The following is a 19,795-nucleotide window of genomic DNA, read 5'->3' as shown; positions in this document are numbered from 1 at the left end:
TTAGGGTGCCTGGAGGACAATGTTTGGGAACCTCTGCCATATGGTTAGGGGGGCATTGACCTATTAAAATCTATGAATGATATTTCACATTACATTATGGTTGGCAACTCATAGGGGCTGATGCACAAGCCTGCTGCAACATGCAGGTATGGGCGTTATTCTGGGGAATTAGCCTGTATTTGTACAGCAATATCAATGCATAAGACAAAACCAAGTTGGTGCTATGACTACGGGCTAACATGTTCCTGCAGTGCAGGTGTACAGAAGACTAAGGTAGACGAGGCTGTGGCACGCGCTATGTTGAATATTTATATAGAAATAATATATTAACCCTATGAGTGCCAATGTTGCTGATTCCTATTCCTTGACTAAGGCCCTGCCATTTTTATCACTTTAGTTGCTGGCATTTAGTGCTGGCATTTGTGCAGATATGTTGCCCATCTCTCATAGCAGCGTTGGCACTCAAAGGGTTAAGTAATAATCTCTGCTCGATACAGATGCGGCCAGCCCCATCGTTGCTGGCGCAGCACCATTCACCCGGATCAGGCAGCTGGCACATTAGCAATCATGGACTTGCGAGCGTCTCCTACGCAAAGGTGCCTTATTCCGTGGTGCTGGGTGGCGCTTATCCCGCCAGGAGCCGTTCTGATGAGAGCGGCTCCATCTGTATATATATCTTCGTTCTAACCATAGAAGCCCAAAACATTTTCAAATGGCACTGCTTTAATTAAAGGGTTAACTGATGCTGGAACCATGCAACGAAGCATGCACTTAAGCACTCCACCACGGTGAACAGAAGCATTCATGCAGGGTGGCTGATTATTATGCCAGAGCGTAAGCCACGCAATGTGACAGCAACACTTACCCATTTCCTCTAGTTCTGATGTCATCGATTTGGAGCGCAGTGATATTGCTGGTGGGGTAACGCGCTTTGTTTGCTGGGGTACTAGAGTAGTTTAGAAACAGAAGATTGTAAGAGCAAATCTCAACATACAGTACTATAGACAGTAAAAGCACTTTAGTCCATGGGCTCTCAATTTTGATTCAGAGGGGTTAATTTACTAAGATGGGAGTTATATTTCAGATGGGATATTGCTATGGGCAACCAATCAGAATCTGATGCTTATTTATTTAGTACCTTCTAAAAGATAGATTTGTTGCCCATCGTAACATCCCATCGGAAATATTGTTAATGAACAGTTTCTTATTGATATTTAGAGATTTGTAATGCAGCATTTTTGAGCACCGATAATCTATACAGTTACATGAGAACAATTGTGTCAGATATTGTCAATTGATTTAACCCTTACGGTATGTCCACAATGAGTTTTTAGCGTTTCTCATGAAGACACTGCTTTCAGCTTATCATTCAGTAAAGTGATGCGGTCAGAATTCCATGTCCCTATTGATTGATAGACAGAATACTGACACATTTTGGGGGCACAGTAAGTACCCCTTGGGGAATACAGGGGATGGGGTAAGGGTTAGGTCCAAGGGTAGGGAAGGTTAGGGTTAGACAGCAGAATGGGAGGTTAGAGTTAGGCTGTGGTGAGGGCAGTTTTTATGGTTATGATTAGGTTGCAGGAGGGAGTGGTTAGGGTTAGGCTGTGTGGGGGAGTGGTTAAGGTTAGGCTCTGGGAGGGAGTGGTTAGGGTTAGGCTCTGGGAGGGAGTGGTTAGGGTTAGGCTGTGTGGGGGAGTGGTTAAGGTTAGGCTCTGGGAGGGAGTGGTTAGGGTTAGGCTGTGTGGGGGGAGTGGTTAAGGTTAGGCTCTGGGAAGGAGTGGTTAGGGTTAGGCTGTGTGGGGGAGTGGTTAAGGTTAGGCTCTGGGAAGGAGTGGTTAGGGTTAGGATGTGTGGGGGGAGTGGTTAAGGTTAGGCTCTGAGAAGGAGTGGTTAGGGTTAGGCTGTGTGGGGGAGTGGTTAAGGTTAGGCTCTGGGAAGGAGTGGTTAGGGTTAGGCTGTGTGGGGGGAGTGGTTAAGGTTAGGCTCTGAGAAGGAGTGGTTAGGGTTAGGCTGTGTGGGGGAGTGGTTAAGGTTAGGCTCTGGGAAGGAGTGGTTAGGGTTAGGCTGTGTGGGGGAGTGGTTAAGGTTAGGCTCTTGGAAGGAGTGGTTAGGGTTAGGCTGTGTGGGGGGAGTGGTTAAGGTTAGGCTCTGAGAAGGAGTGGTTAGGGTTAGGCTGTGTGGGGGAGTGGTTAAGGTTAGGCTCTGGGAGGGAGTGGTTAGGGTTAGGCTGTGTGGGGGAGTGGTTAAGGTTAGGTTCTGGGAGGGAGTGGTTAGGGTTAGGCTGCGTGGGGGAGTGGTTAAGGTTAGGCCCTGGGAGGGAGTGGTTAGGGTTAGGCTGCGTGGGGTAGTGGTTAAGGTTAGGCCCTGGGAGGGAGTGGTTAGGGTTAGGCTGTGTGGGGGGAGTGGTTATGGTTAGGCCCTGGGAGGGAGCGGTTAGGGTTAGGCTGTGTGGCGGAGTGGTTAAGGTTAGTCTCTCGGAGGGAGCGGTTAGGGTTAGGCAGCGGGAGCAAGGGGCCTGGTTGCTATTTGTTACTTGTCTACTGTTTTGTATTGCACTGTTCGCTTTTTTACCCTGTCCTGTACTATATTACCTTGTGTACAACACAACAGAGCGCCGATCTGAGGTGGCACAGTAAATACAGATAGTAAATACGAAACATCGACAACATGAGCCAGACTTGTACCTTTTTTCCGCATTGCATCTTCCATTTCTGGGTTCCGCGTCACCATAACGACTTTTACCATTAAGTTGTTTCCTCCTTGCCGAATCATGTTAACGACCTGCCGATGCCCCACTTTCACCACATTCTGCCCATTCACCTAAGAACAGAGAATGTCACAGCTACCAACCAGTGTAGCGCCCACTACCAAACTCTTACATTTATATGACGTGTAGACAGTGATTGCCTGAAGTTATGCATTAATGAAACAGAATTGGGGAATTGGGGGTGGAAACTGACATAGGAATATTTACAGAATCCAGAGTGCACAGTCAGGCAGCTGCTCAATGGTGACTAAAATCCGGTCCTCAGGACCCCACACAGTGCCATTTTAAAGAATGCATCTGTGCACCTGCCGGGTGACCTGGAAAACATGAACTGTGTGGGGTCCTGAGGACTGAGTTTGAGAACCCCTGACATCGATTGAGGGTGGCTCAAGTTATATTGTTTTTGGTCAAAAGACAAATTAATTCAGGAAAGGTCTCCATAATGGTAAATCCTTGCGCCCCAATCTCTGTGGTAAGATTACAGTATATAACTACACTTTTTTCTATGATGAACGCAGAAAGGATGGTAAATAATAATGCTTTTGTTTTAGGGTCTGTTCAATATTAGTTCAATATAAATAAAAATAAAAAAGTGAATTCTTTCACGTCGGTAAATATTGGAAGTTGGATATTTGGATATTGGACCTCACATCGGCCCTTATTCAGATCTGATCCCAGTACAAATTTGTTCTCAAAATGGGCAAAACCATGTGCACTGCAGGTGGGGGCAGATGTAACATGTGCAGAGAGAGTTAGATTTGTGTGAGTTATTTTGTTTCTGTGCAGGGTAAATACTGGCTGCAATATTTTTACACTGCAATTTAGATTTCAGTTTGAACACACCCCACCCAAATGTAACTCTCTCTGAACATGGTACATCTGCCCCACCTGCAGTGCAAATGGTTTTGCCCATTTTGAGAACAAATTTGTACTGCGAACAGATCTGAATAAAGGCCATCATGTGTACAAAAGGGTGACAAGTAATAGGGTGCGAGAATCAGAAAGTGAGAGATTTTGTGAGAGTTTTCCCATTTTTTTAAAGCGGCAATCATTTACTCTGCAAAACCAGGTTGATTTTGCCGTGTAATTGATTGCTGCTTTAAAAAAAAAGGGAGGTTGGGGACGGCGACGAGGACCCGTGGGGAGTGCCAGTTGAAGGGGATGCACGTGCAGCTGGAGAATCTACCGCCAGCCCCTGTCTAAATGAGAGGGGCTCCATCTGTAGGACTGAGACATAAGGCCATGATATCAATGGGCCAACACAGTTTGGTGTCCATTGAAGAGCTACTGTACATGCACTAATTACTTTTTAAGTACCCAATTCTTGCCACAATCTGATAATGGTCCATGGTCAATAAAGATAAATAATATGGTACAGCTTCCATAGGACTCTGAGTCACAAATGTATAGCAAATGGACTAACTACTGTTGTGCAATATAGCGCTTCCTGTTGAGTACTGCGCCCTCTAGTGGCAGAGATCAAAATATAAATAACCATAATCTCCAATATGTTCATTAATATTATTTTTAATTTAACAGAAAATGTGCCAGAGGAGATTACTGGTAACTGGAATTGCCTCTACACTGGGAATGCTGACTGAGATTTTTACCCTTAATTCTATCCATTTTAATATATAAATGGAGACTCCATCGGCTTTAGATAGAGCGTCCAGGCCAGTCCTTGGTATTTAGTACATAATTACTTTATGTCAGCACTACCCTGTCTTACAGATTCTGTACCCACTCATACTGTTGGTGATTTGTAGCAATCATACAATATTGTGGCTACTGTATGTGGACACTATGAGGCCTTACTCTTTTACTGTCAATGGGCCAGATGCCCTAAGTCTCAAAAGTGATAAAATGGAGAGTGATAAACAACCAGCCAATCAGCTCCTACCTGCTATGTCACAGTCTATGTTTGAAAAATGTCATACAGGAGCTGATTGGCTGGTTGTTTATCACTCTCTATTTTATCACTTTTGAAGCTTAGTGCACCTGGCCCTATGGATGACACTGTAATATTAATGTTCCATGAACCGGTTCTTATATGCAGACATATAACATAAGAACTGCATTTTTGTAGGGGCTATGACTATGGCCCTACACACGGAGCGATGTGGGGCATTTTCGAAGCCATCTAGTGAGATCACTTAGAAAACGCCCCTAAATCGCTACATGTGTAGGCCCCATTAGGGCGGTGCTGGCTGTTGCATGGACCATTGAATACATAGAGAATATTCAAATATGGAGACTAGAATACCATCAAAGCATCAACTGCACAAATAAGAGGGAACACTATCCTATTTAGTACATCTGGCCCTTAAAGTGATTCCTCTATTCAGAGGATGTACAGATGGATCGCCTCTCATGCATCCCCAGCTCTCGCCAGATCCCCTCCGCTGGCAAGAGCTTGCAGAGAGTCGCTCCACCTGACGGGGACGCGCAAGCATCTCACACACACGGGAGGAGGCAGGGTAACAGTCTGGATGTGCTACCCGCCAGGCTCCAATAGTATGCACTGTCCCAAGAAATGTCACAGGTATCAGTCACCAGCCTGACGCGTTTCGAGCCCTGTAGCTTCTTCCTCAAAGTCAGAATCCCTGCCCGTCTCTGCTTCAGGGGGACAGCCAGGGTTGGGGGGGTGGCAGTGGCATAACTAAGTTTTGGGCGCCCCCCTGCCGCCCCAATCCCCCGCCGCCCATGCAAACCCCCCCCCCCCCCCAATCCCCTGCAGCCTTACCTATCGCGCTGGTCCCGGCGGCTCCGTTCTTCTTCTGCTGAGGACCACCACAAAATGGCCGCCCCCATACAGCAGACAGTTTCAGAGAACTGTGTGCTATATGGGGGCGGCCATTTTGTGGTGGTCCTCAGCAGAAGAACCAGCGAGATAGGTAAGTCTGTGGGGGTTTGGGGAAGGGGGGGGGTGTAACTATAGCACCGCAGCCCCCGGCGCCCCCACATGCACAGCGCCCCCCCGCGGGGGCTGCGGTGCTATAGTTACGCCGCTGGGGGGTGGAGTGGTGTGGGGAGTCGGCGGAGAGCTCCGTTGGAATGGGGTGCGCGAGCGTCTCGTGTGCACACGTCCCCTTCCGGAGGATAGCGGGGGCTGGTGGCTGAATGAGAGAGTCTCCATCTGTATGTCCAGCTTTTGGAAACATAAGCATTGGGAAAAATAAACCTAATATTTGATTCCTTTCCATTGGATACAGCATGTTTGCCATGCTATTACAGACCAGTATGCATTAGTGCAGGGGCTCTCAAACTCGGTCCTCAGGACCCCACACAGTTCATGTTTTCCCCGGTCAGCCGGCAGGTGCACAGGTGCATTCATTACTCATTGACACATTTTAAAAGATCCACAGGTGGAGCGAATTAATTCACTTGTGATTATGAGAGGAGATCTGTAAAACATGCACTGAGGACCGACTTTGAGAACTGGGCATTAGTGTTCATAGAAGATACCATGCTGTGTGCAAATGACTGTAAAGACTGAAGAAATGTGTGTCCTGACCATTCATACGCAATCATTCATAAAACAGATGGAACTATGGTTACTGTACCTCAATTAAAAAGTCCCCCATCCTGAGCCCTGCTCTCCAGGCCACTCCCCCTTCATCCACACTTTCCAAGTACTGGAGCGCTGGGAAGGCCGGCGTGGGAGTGAATTCTTCAATTGGGGTTTGTGCTGTAATGGAACATAATAATAGAACATAACCGTCCAGGTGTCATCATTTGTGTCAGGGTCACAGAGCACTTCCACCCTATATACAGTGCGTACATATCCCTCACCGGTATATAATATAAGGCTACAGTACATCCAGATGAACATATACTGTACATACAGTATATATCTTAAAATGGTGGTTAATGCTTTCTTTTGGTGTGACTATCAGGGGTGTAGAAACTTCTATATGCAGTACATCATTGCTTACACCTGTAGACATATAAAGGCACACAGATGTCTTTGATCACACCCAAGTGGAAAAATACACTGAAAAAGCTTAGGAGCATTGGTACTTGTGTAGTTTCACGGCGGCAGGCTACGTTACATTTTCAGCGTAGGCTAGTGTAGTCAGCGTAGTGTCTCCGCGGCAGCCCTGCATAGTCAGCGGTGTTTGCCTGTCAAGCAGCGTAGTCACTGTACTGTCCCCACGAACTGCAGCTCTGTTCCCAGGTGTCCATGGCAAGCCTAGTGAGCACCTCTCACACAGCGCCGGTAACCACCAGATCCCCTGCGCTGGCGGACATCGGCGTTAGAGGCGCTACATCTGCCTGAGATGCACAAGCGTCTCAGACGCTTGTGCGTCTCAGTAATTCTTGCGGCAGGGTGCGGCAACCCTGCCCATTTCCACTTCAGGGAGACGGGGTTAGGGGTTTGAGCGTCTCGTGCACAAAGGGGGGTGAGGGCGCAAGTGCGTCTCATGCACAATAAAGGAAGCATTTGCGAGTGCTCCATGTTACATACTGGCAAATGCCTCCATTTCAAACCCCCACTATCCACGCCAGCCCGAATCGTGACCTGTCCATACTCCCACTATCTACATCAGCGTAGAGATGATGTTATAAAGTGTGGCGAGCACAGCGAGCCACCGAGCCCGAAGTGTGGCGAGCGCAGTGAGCCCCGCGAAGGGCCAAGAAATACATGTCAAGAGACTTCGGGCTCGGTGGCTCACTGCCCTCGTCACACTTTATAAAATCAACTCCACGCCGACGTGGATAGTGGGGGTACGAACAGGTCGGGAGGACGTGTACCGCGTCCGCTCGCCACGCTTCAGGCAGGTGTGGATAGAGGGGGTGTTTCAGGAACACATTCAGACCTGTCATGTCATATGTAAGCTCTGGATAGCCGCAAATGTACTGACTGTGCTGGCTGTGGGAACACAACGCGGATATTGACAGGGACGCTGAGTACGCTGGCCGCGGGAATCTGACAGGGGCAGCAAGAACACTACGCTGATTCTGACAGGGACACTACGCTGACTACGTAACTGCCACCGTGAAACTACGCAAGTACCGGAGCATTTTCTGAAGCACCTAGGATCTTCTCATTTGGTATTTCTCTGCAATAATTAATCAGATCTGGTTGAATGAAGTAGGTGCAACTCACAATTACTGTAGTATTATATTATAAACAATTAGCAACATGTATCTGACATAACCTAATAATACCCCTTACACACCAAAAATCCCGGATTCAACCCGCCATTAGGAACACAGATCGGTACTCTTTACTTAGAAGGGCGCCCATCTCGGCCATCTCGGGCATTGAATGCACTAAAAAATCAGGTGCGATGCGACAGACGAGATGCCCGAGATTTCCCATAGGGAACAATGTTAAATGTCTCAATTGACCCGATTTTCCTGTTCAATGCCTCAATTGACCCAATTTTTCCACAGGAAACAATGTTAAATGGGCCACAGAGGCCAAATAGGCACCCTGAAGTGAATAATGGCCACCCGAATTGTTAACGCCACCCCACGATCAACGTCAACCCGAAGCGTGGCGAGCGCAGCGAGCCCGCGAGGGGCGGCGGTACGCGTCCTACGACCTTTTCATACCCCCACTATCCACGTCGGCGTGGAGTTGAGAATAGAAAGTGTGGCGAGCGCAGCGAGCCACCGAGCCCGAAGCGTGGCGAGCGCAGCGAGCCCGAAGCGTGGCGAGCGCAGCGAGCCCCGCGAGGGGACGCGGATACCTTCACAGGTATCCGCGTCCCCTCGCGGGCTTCACAGCTGTCCACGTACCCTCGCGGGGCTCGCTGCGCTCGCCACGCTTCGGGCTCGGTGGCTCGCTGCGCTCGCCACACTTTCTATTTTCAACTCCACGCCGACGTGGATAGTCGGGGTATGAAAAGGTCGTAGGACGCGTACCGCCGCCCCTCGCGGGCTCGCTGCGCTCGCCACACATCGGGTTGACGTTGATCGTGGGGTGGCGCTAACAATTCGGGTGGCCATTATACACTTCAGGGTGCCTATTTGGCCTCTGTGGCCCATTTAACATTGTTTCCTATGGAAAAATCGGGTCAATTGAGGCATTGAACAGGAAAATTGGGTCAATTGAGACATTTAACATTGTTCCCTATGGGAAATCTCGGGCATCTCGTCGGTTGATCGCACCCGATTTTTTAGTGCATTCAATGCCCGAGATTTTTTACTAACGATGCCCACGATCAAAATCGTGGGCGCCCTTCTAAGTAAAGAGTACCCACAGATCCAAGCCAGGCCGGATCTGTGATTTTCACAGTTTACACCGATCACCCCCCCCCCCCCCCCGGGACCGCTGATCGCCATGCACCAAGGTAAGCTGCTGGGTTGCCCCCAGACCCCGTGCACCCCCCATCCCCCAGGTGAATGGATGCCGCACACAGGCATCAATGTACCTCCTCCCTGCCTCCGCTGCTGTATGCACAGTATAGCAGACAGCAGCGGAGGCTGTGTGCGTCCCCCGCCCAACCTGTGGATGTTGCAGTCCGGAGGTTGGGCTTCCCCCATTTATGTAAACCGGAGCCGGGTCCGATGACCCGGCATACCGTTTACACTGCCCTCTACCCAGGTTCTAGCCGTGTTCAACCCAGGTCAGAACCTGGGTTGAAGTCCCGTGTAAAGGGACACGTGTTGACACATTTACACCGCTGCTGACCCGGGTCTGACCCGCCGCTAACCTGGGTTTTTGCGATGGTGTAAAATGGGTATAAGTGTGTCCTCGCAATAACTTTTACACTTCAATACCCCAACTGTTTGACATAGTAATCTGTAAACATAGTTCTGTCTGTACCTGCTGCTTATGGTTGAAAAACCACATTAAAGACACTTAAATCCACTAAAATCCAATTCCTGAGTTGAGTAAGATACCAAAAAGACACAAAGGGCCTGATTCAGGTTCGCTAGGCAGCATATTATTGCTGCCTAGCGAGCGGGTAAAGGCCACTCTGGCAAAAGCACCACCCTCTACGGAGCGAATCCCCACACTAACATGTGAGACGATGTGTAAACTTATACATCAACTCGCATGCGGCCGCACAGTGTTTTTGTGGGCACGTTCCCCTGCCCTATCACTGGGCGCACTCCCTGGTGAGTGTGATACAAACCATAGGCGTTCGCTCCGGGGGTTTGCACATGCTCATATTCGCACATGTGCAAATATCAAACATCAGACTGGGGAGCGAATTCGGCCCGCAACGAGCAGGTCTGAATCGCCCCCAGAATGCACTCCATCAAAACAGCAATTTGGTGGGACCTCCAGAGTATGTTGGGGTCTGGCAGAGGGAATCCCCGTATCTGTACTGAAGGTCCTCTACACATAAGCTTAGATGTTATCCATGCCCTTCCACCGCCACATTCCCATTTATGTCAATGGGAAATGAACAGGGGAGGGGTGTGACAACCCTACACAAAGGACAGCCCATTTACTATAGGAGGATCTCCAGCTTGGTGTTATTAGCTAATAGGAGAACCCAATAAATCAGCACAGCACAGATATAGACTGTAACATTTCATCTTTTTCTTTTTGGCAAACAAAAAGGGGGGTGCATCACATCATATTATGCCAGATGTACTAAACTTCACAAAGTGATAAAGTGGAGTGTGATAAAGTAACAGCCCATGAGCTCCTAACTGCCATGTTACAGTGTACCAGAGTTTGAAAAATGACAGATGGTTGGCTGGTACTTTATTAGTCTACACTTTATCACTTTTTTGAAGTTTGGTACATCTGGCCCATTAAGAGGGAGTCACATTCCCTGGGACCCTCTGAATAACAGAGTCCCCCTCAGCCCACTAGCCTTTCTCTAATAAGACCCATTCAATGCAATGCATAACTTGTCTTTGAATAGGGACAAAAGTTATTTGACTTGGGACATCAACTCCCAAATGACATATTTTAAACACACCTGATTGGCTGGTGCGTTATCACCTTCCTATTTATCTCTTTATCAGGCTTCGTACATCTGCCCCAATGTGTGCTATGCAATTTGAACTTCCGTGCTATGCAAATTGTACAGTACTTTATACACTGCGCTACAATATGTAATTTAAATATGTAAAGTACATATCGCATGAGATTCCATACACAGGGTGAAATTTGAACTAGACACGATGCGATGTGAACTAAAAAGTTCAAATCGCATACAAGAATCACACTGTGGGCCTTATTCTGGTTCAATACGTCCGCACATGCCCATTTATGGCATTCCCATGGAAATCACCAGATGTCAACTGCCCGCCCTATTTCCGTACAGGAAGCATGCAAAGTTAAGACAACAGAGAGTGTCTTAGTTTTGCACCTTCCAAAGCATTCGATGGTCAGCAACCATCCAATGATTTGGCCCCCGCACCCAAGGCTGCAAATCGATGTTTATGCAAAACATCCATTCGCAGCCATGTGGGCAAATTCTCTAAGCGAAGGGGGGGGGGGGGCGGCTGTGCGAGCGGCGGGTGGCTGTGCGATGGCAGGTGGCGTTTCATCCACATGCAATGCTGAGAATTTTGCAGCGTTGCGTGTGGACAAAAATTAGGCCCAGTGTGTGCGGACACCTTAATACACAGACAAGGAAACGAAGGTCGTCTATGGTACAGCCAGCTGCGTAACTATAGCACCGCGGGGGGGGCGCTGTGCATGTGGGGGCGCCGGGGGCAGCGGTGCTATAGTTAAACCCCCCCTCAATCCCCCGCAGACTTACCTATCGCGCTGGTCCCGGCGGCTCCGTTCTTCTGCTGAGGACCACGACAAAATGGCCGCCCCCATATAGCGCACAGTTCTCTGAAACTGTCTGCTGTATGGGGGCGGCCATTATCTGGTGGTCCTCAGCAGAAGAACGGAGCCGCCGGGACCAGCGCGATAGGTAAGGCTGTCACTGTGGGGGATTGAGGGGGGGTTTGCATGGGCGGCGGGGTAGGGGTGCTTGGCGGGGCGGCGGCGACGGGGGCCCCCCCCCCTAACGGCGGGGGGGCGCCCAAAAGGTAGCTACGCCACTGGGTACAGCAGATTGTATGTCAGAAAAAAACTCCTGCTCGGAATAGGCTAGAAGCTACGTAATACCCAAAAGATGCGCATCAATACTTCCGTAATTGGGGGACATTATAACAATTCTGAAGACTTGCGTATACAGACAGTGCATAGATAATATACATACAATCAGAATATCTAATGCAATGTGGATGACTATAATGCTGGGTACACACCAGAACAATTTGGGCTCAATTCCCCTAATTTCGATGCAATTTCGACCGATTGTATGTAAAAAAAAAAGCAGAATTGGGCATGTTTTCAATGTGATTCTGATCTGATGCACACCCCAGCCAGTCGTTTGGTGGTTGTGGAGATTTTACCAGCTGTACTAAAGATTTGTCAATCTACATTAGATTGGGTGAAGATCGTGAGAAGATTGTGTGCAGATTGTAGGCTCCATCAAGATCGTGCGAACATCGTATGATTGTTTCACAAACCTCTGACGATCATGGTCGTTCTGGTGTGTACCCAGCATTAAAGGAAGCCAAATGTTCTACAAGTATATTGTAATATGTTGTATATTTTATTGTATATATTATCTTCTTAACCCTATGAGTGCATGAAAGGTAATGAGGACCTGACAGCCAATTTTTGTCTATGGGCCTAAATCAGGTGTGGCTGGAATGTGCTTCTCTGCTGCTTTCCCAACCTTCTTACCTAGGTCCTGGAATTGCTGGAATGGGCAGCTAATTACTCCACATCTCTTCAACCTTTGAGTGCAAACATCTCTGTGAGAGATGAGCAAAATATCTGCTAAAAATGCCGGCGTTGCTCACATTTGTTGTCTAATGTTTTTAAAAAATGTTGTATATAAAAAAAAATTACTGGTGGCCAAGCAATGGAGGAGAGCAGACGTGCATAGCCCGAGCTCCCGTCCAGCTCTCCCCAGCCGGACGTTTGCCAGCTAATTCCCCACACATCAGACCCTCCCTTCACCTCACCTCTACTCCGGCTATCCCCCTGGAGCGTCCGGGTGGTTGCTGCAGAGCCGGGGAGCGTCTCGTGCGCTCTCGCGGGTTGCGGCCTACCCGGGCCTCTGAAGCCGGGGGCTAGATTTGATCGGCGGCCCGCCGGAGACGAAATAGGCACTCCCAGAGGCTGCCTCCAGGCTCAACCTCCCTGCAGAGCGGCGATTTGGTGGCCCTGCCGGCGGCACGCAGGCACCGGGCCCCCCGCGATCACCAGCCGGGAGCTGCTTCACGACAGAGGGAAGCTTCCACAACGGGCGGCCGCCATCTTGAAAAGGCAGCCGGGGCTGCGTTATCTGATCACCGGGGACCTGACTCCCCTCCCGGACTTCCACTCTATCACTGGGGTGAGTAAAGATCCCAGACCCCCTCCACCTGCTGCATCTGGGTCCCTGGTGGGTTAAATCACAGCGGCTCCTGAGACATAGCTCTCAGGTCACCTGACAGACACCAGGGGCTCACTACAAGACCCCCCCTCATATCTTCACCTGGGAATACAGTGGCTGTGATTGAGGACAGTGGGTGACAGTACCCCCCTGGTCAGGTCCAATCATTCCAAGAGCGGAGGAGTGCTACACATCTTTATAAGAGACCCAACCTAGGTGCCCTGCACCCTCCTACCCCTACCATACACCAGCTGCCTTGCCCCGGGCCCTATAACAGAAGGGACTGCCACAGAGCCTCACCTGCTGTTTTACATATAACTGCCTTCTTTGCTCCAGGCCCACTGTACTCTCTCTCACTCCCCCACCTGAAACCCCCCTCCCCTCAACATAAGCAGTCAAATAGTGCCTCTTTTCTGTGACATTTACAGTAAACACTGAGTCCTCAAGCTGACCTTGGGGTCGCATAACCCCCCACTCATCCTGCCACACTGTCATATTTGAATGATCTGGTACACGTCATGGTAGCCTGAAACCACCCTTTGACCGGCCAGGACCGGGACCTTCTCTCTCTGCCGACAACTCTAAATGATTCACCATCACCCATATAACCCCTCTGTTCTGGATGCTTTTTTCTGACTACTGTTGAACCGGACCGCCATGTCTCAAAAAAGTAGGAAATCCTCACAACCTTCTGGAAATTTCTTTGGCTCCAAATCAAAGGGCTCTTCAAGCAATATGCAACCGTCAGACTCCCCTACTCGCCCTGACATAACGGACACGCCATTAGACCCTCAAATTTAAGCAGTCATGTCTGGCCTTCTGGAGGGGGTTCAAAATGCCTTTAAACAGGAGCTGGCTAAAGCTGTTGCAGAATTTCGTACCGATCTGACCGCTCTAGGCAATAGAACCGACGCTTTAGAGTCCAAAACAGATGACATCTGTCGCTCCCAATCCCGTATGGATAAGGAGCTCACCAGGCTTCATGAGGAAATAGAGACCCTTAAAGAGAGACAGGAGGATCAAGAAAATCGCTCTCGGCGGAACAACTTACGCATACGCAACGTGGCGGAATCCGTCCTCAACACCTCCCTGCCGACGTTCCTGAAGGACCTCTTTCAACAAATAACCCCTTCCCTCTCTGAAGAAGATTGTCTCTTAGATAGGGCCCACAGAGCTCTCCGCCCGAAACCTCCTGCATCTCAACCACCTAGAGACGTTATCGTCCGGTTTCATTACTATCAAACAAAAGAAAAGATTCTTGCATCCACTAGAGATTCTCCAATCATCCATTTCCAAAACATGCAACTGCAATTATTTCAAGACCTGGCCCCCTCGACCATCCAGAAGCGACGAGATCTACAACCTATCACCAAAATTCTTCGCCAACATAAAATCCGCTACAGATGGGGATTTCCCTTCATGCTTCAAGTTTCAGCTAATAATTCCGTGCACAACGTCAAGTCCCTATCAGAAGGACAAACCCTATTGGCCAAGCTGGATCTCCTTCCACCTTCCTCTACAGGGATTGACACGAGATCTTCATCTCCTAAACTACAACGACCATCCCCTCCATCTCCGGAATGGTCAAGGGTGTCCCGCCAAAGGATTGAAAACAGCGAGCCCAACTGAACTTTTTGGTTCCACTCACGACAATCCAAATTCTTGTAAGCTCCTTGTTTGAGCTTATAGCATTGACACTTCTCGGGTGAAGTATATTCTTGTTTTCATAATTCTATTCACTGTTTTACACTTAGGTCCATTATATGTTGATGTACCAATTTCTTGCATGTTATTACAGTTAACATAGATTCCCAACGCTAGGGATTCTCCTAGGTCCTGGCGGTCTTAACTCCGCTTGTATTACATCCACCCCCCCATGTTCCCTTTAGAAATGTTTAGAATATATGTTACGTTGTTCGTATTAGTAGCGTTCCCTAATCGGGATCCTCTTTCTCAGGGTTCTTGCCCACATGGGCGCTCTCTTTTTTTCTTTCAAGTCCTTTTCTCTTCTCTATGCTTTCTTCTCGGTGGCTCCTCTTTTCTTTTTATATTTTCTCTTTCCCCCCACCTGGGACGGCCTCCCCCCTCCTCCTCTCCCCTCCCCAGTGGTAATTTAGATTTCTCCATAACTAGCTGGGTAACACTTCACTATGGCACTTAAATTATTATCCGTAAACGTCAACGGTTTGAATTCCCCCAAAAAACGAGCGGTCCTCTTGGGAGCTTGTAAACGTGAGGACGCTGCTATTGTATTCCTGCAGGAAACACACCTCTCTGGCGCTCACTCCCAACTTAAGGGCCGCTCGTTTACCCAAACTTTTTTTGCGTCGGCAGATTGCAAAAAAAGGGGAGTTGCTATTCTAGTTCGCAAAGACGTACCCTTTGTCCCGCTCAAAACAATTTCCGACCCAGATGGGAGATTCATTCTAGTAATTGGAACTATACGATCGTTGACTGTGACCCTGGTCTCTCTGTACGCTCCCAATCAAGATCAATCCCAATTTTTTGACTTCTTCTTTAAACGTCTGAGCAGATTTGCACAGGGCCGAATAATTGTGGGTGGAGACTTTAACACCATTATTGACCCACTCTTAGATAGATCTTCCCCACCCCAACACTCCTCTGTGTCAGCCATCCCCAAGGCTTCACGCACTCTCATTGCAGCTTTAAAACATTATGGCTTATGTGATTCCTGGCGGCTAAAGCACCCACACTCCAAAGATTACACTCATTTTTCAGCCCCACATCAACATTATTCCAGAATTGACATGCTCCATATCTCTTCCTCCCTAATTCCCTGCGTAAAGGAGGCGGGCATGACTCCATTTTCATGGACAGATCATGCAGGGGTATATATACACATAAACCTCTATGAAAACCCCCCTAGGGCTTATCGGTGGCGCCTAGATGATTCTCTGTTGATACACCCCTCCTCTATATCGGAGGTTAAATCAGCTATCACTACCTATTTCAAGGAGAATACCTCTCCAACCCTCTCCCCGAGCACAATATGGGAAGCCCATAAAGCGACAGTTAGAGGTATGATAATCTCTAAAGTTTCCTCCATTCGGAAGAAATGGGCAGCACAGGTAAATTCTTTAGAATCTCAAATTGTTTCCTTACTAGATCAGCATAAACTCACGCCTACCTCTGCCTTATTAACACAAATAGACGCTCTCAGAGGTCAACTGAACGCACTCTTGTCTCACCGTGCTGCTAACACTCTTAAAAAATTACAACAACGCTTTTATGATAAAGCAGATAAGATTGATTCACTCCTAGCCAATAAGCTTCGACGTCAACAGGCAATGAGGTCTATAGATAAAATATACTCCTCAAAATTGGGTTCATTTACTTACAATCCCCAAGAAATAGCGGAGGAATTCCGTGAATTCTATAGTTCCCTCTATAACTTAACTGGGGCATCAAACACACCTGAACTTGAAAATGTCGCTTTAACCTCCTACTTGGCCAACACTTCTTTGCCCACACTTTCAGAATCACATCTAACTGCACTAAATGCGAAGATAACGGAGGAAGAGATTGTGGTTGCGATCCGTTCAATGCGATCCTCTGCTGCCCCGGGTCCCGACGGCTTTTCTGCTCAATACTATAAGCTCTTTGCAAAGGAACTGGCCCCCCATTTAGCGTTACTATTTAATGGCATCCTAGAAGGTGCTTCCTTCGCTCCCGAAGCTACTCAGGCGGATATAGTGTTGATTCCGAAGCCAGACAGAGACCCGACCAGTTGTGCAAATTACAGGCCGATATCATTATTAAACGTGGACCTAAAGATTTATGCTAAGATCTTGTCAAACCGACTCGCCTCTCTTCTCCCACTCCTGGTGCACCCGGACCAAGTCGGTTTCATTCCGGGTCGCCAGGCGTCGGACAACACGAGACGAGCGATAGATCTTATCCACATTATCCAGAAGCAAAAGCAACCTTCTCTGGTCCTGGCGCTAGACGCAGAGAAGGCTTTTGATCGTATATCCTGGTCCTTTGCTTTCGCAGTCCTAGAGAGGATGGGTTTTTCGGGATCCTTTCTTGAAGGAGTCAAAGCACTTTACCGGGCGCCGGCTGCTCGGGTCTCTGTCAACGGAGTTATGTCAGATCATTTCGGAATATCGAATGGTACTCGCCAGGGATGTCCCCTCTCCCCTCTCATCTTTGCCCTTGTTATGGAGCCCCTGGCATCGAGGATTCGCAGTAACACCTCCATCCACGGCATAACCTCTGGTATCTCAGAGCATAAAATTGCACTCTATGCAGATGATGTGCTTCTGACCCTGGCCGATCCAGCTCGCTCCATCCCCCCTCTCCTTTCTGAAATACAGCAATATTCCCTACACTCGGGCTATAAAATTAACGTAGAGAAGACCGAGGTGCTTGACTTTCATATTCCAGGGCATGTTAAGCCCATTTTGATAGATTTGCTTCCATGCAATTGGGGTAGAAAGAAGATCAAATACCTCGGTATATACTTGACCCATCATCACCACCAACTCTTCCAGGCTAACTTCCCTCGATTATTAGATAGCATTAAGACCGATCTGACCCTATGGTCCTCCTACTTTATCTCATGGATCGGTAGAATCAACTCTGTTAAGATGACTGTCCTCCCACGCCTCCTTTATTTATTTCAGACCCTACCAATAAACATTCCCCTCTATGTTTTTAAATCGTTGCAACACCAAACTACTCAGTTTGTATGGGACAAAAAGCGCCCTCGAATACGGCTAAAATTACTCCAACGTCCCTCTAGTCAGGGCGGTCTGGGGATCCCGGATTTCCGGAGATACTTTTATGCCTCCAGGTTGTCCCAGATCGTCCAATGGTGTAACCCCTGGGGGGCGCAAAAGGTGTGGGTGACTATTGAGGCAAACGATTTAGGGCTTTCGACTCCGTCTTCCTTGATATGGCTACCTAAACCCAAACGCCCGCGTACGACTACATCCCACCCGGTAGTCTCTCACGCCCTATCCGTTTGGGACAGGGTTAATAAGAATTATAAGCTAGCCCCTTCTCCCTCCCCACTAATTCCGCTGTTTCACAACCCGGATTTTCCCCCTGGTATGGGCCGCTCCTCCCTCTCTAGTTGGCTGAAGGATAATATTTATTATTTGAACGACATCGCAGTTGATACAAACTTTCCTCAGTTTTCTGAGGTCCGGGGGGGCACGGCGATTCCAAACATGGATTTTTTTCGTTTCCTACAGATAAGGCACTTCCATGCTAAAATTACCCCCACCCTCACATCTAGACCCCTCACATCTTTTGAATACATCTGTTGGAAACGAACATCATCCAGAGGCCTAATCTCCACAATTTACTCCCTCCTAGACACCAGTCCGACTTCCTCCCGAGCCCCACATGAATCAGCTTGGGAAAGAGACTTAGGTCTCTCTCTGGACGATGAAGACTGGGAGGAAATACGTGACTATGCATCTTCCAGCTCCATCTGTGTTCGAATCAAAGAAAATGTATACAAGCTCCTTTATCGTTGGTACTATGTCCCAACCAAATTGCACAAGATGTTTCCTGACACATCAGATAGGTGCTGGAGGGGCTGTCTCACAGAGGGTAGTTTCCTTCATATTTGGTGGACGTGCCCAAAAGTCGCCAGTATCTGGAGGGAAGTAGCAACCTTAATCTCAGCCATGATGGGAGTTGCTGTCCCCTTGGAACCAAAATACTTCCTTCTCCCATTAAAACCACCCATGCTAACACACCACCAGCATAAATTACATCGACACATCTCTTCAGCCATGACCTGCCAAATAGCGGCTGATTGGAAAAAACCTTCCCCCGCCCCATTGCAAGCAGTACTCTCTCGAGTGTGGTACACCTACAAAATGGAATATATGACAGCGATCATTCGCCACTCCCTCAAATCCTTTCATAAGGTGTGGTCCCCATGGCTAGCCTCTCAGAATTCCCCCTCCCCGTTTGACTCTTGATAACGGAGGCCTCCCTGTCCCCCCCACCCCCCCCCTTTTTTTTTTTTTTTTTTTTTTTTTCTCTCTCTCTCTTCCTCATCCCCCCCTTCCTAAACTTTCACAAACCCCTATTCTCTTTACTGCTTAAAATGTTATATTAAACTATATATATATCCACCCCTCAACAGGGCGACCTGCCACCTTGCCCTTGCGAGTTCTTCCTATCTCTCTACTTTCTCTTTTTTCCTTCTCTTCATACATATATGAAAAATACCTTTTTCTGGATCACGCCATTATTGTAATGCAGACTGATTTAATGCTTATATTTCTTAGACCGATTTTTGTCTCTGTAGCGTATTATGCTCGCTTTGGCTGTGTTCCAACCAATAAAATGTGTTTAAAAAAAAAAAAAAAAAAAATTACTATATTTCCTATATAAGGTAAACATTACAGGTCATTATGATGAATAAAAATGTTTGCTTGGCAATTTTCACACCAATTTAGACAAATTCACTTGGCACTGAAAGGGTTAAGATCACTATGCTGGAGTTCACCTTAAACACTTTGCACTGGAGTCTATCAGTAATAAGTTGCACAGAGGCCTAGGCCTTTTTATAGTTTTATATCAGGGCTGCCTACCCTCCCGGAGTAGCCCGAAGGGTCCCGAAAATCGGGTCCCCCTCCTGGCTCCCCAAAAAGGTGGGCAACCCTCCCGGATTCCC

At 48.2% G+C, this 19,795-nt stretch overlaps 1 protein-coding gene across 2 annotated transcripts in view; it reads right to left on the bottom strand.

Annotated features, from left to right (window-relative positions):
* The window catches only part of SHANK1 (SH3 and multiple ankyrin repeat domains 1), a 463,174-nt gene that overhangs the window by 28,040 nt on the left and 415,339 nt on the right, over positions 1 to 19,795 (bottom strand). For both annotated transcript variants that reach the window (XM_083162439.1, XM_083162440.1), the window contains exons 16-18: positions 6,334 to 6,458; positions 2,688 to 2,823; positions 866 to 946 (exon numbers count right to left, since the gene is read on the bottom strand). In XM_083162439.1, the coding sequence (XP_083018565.1) occupies positions 866 to 946; positions 2,688 to 2,823; positions 6,334 to 6,458 (342 nt within the window). The remainder of the gene's footprint in view (positions 1 to 865; positions 947 to 2,687; positions 2,824 to 6,333; positions 6,459 to 19,795) is intronic.

The sequence above is a fragment of the Crinia signifera genome, chromosome 19, assembly GCF_055691185.1.
Source record: "Crinia signifera chromosome 19, ASM5569118v1, whole genome shotgun sequence".
NCBI classification, from domain to species: domain Eukaryota; kingdom Metazoa; phylum Chordata; class Amphibia; order Anura; family Myobatrachidae; genus Crinia; species Crinia signifera.
This window is presented reverse-complemented; position numbering and strand designations above follow the sequence as displayed.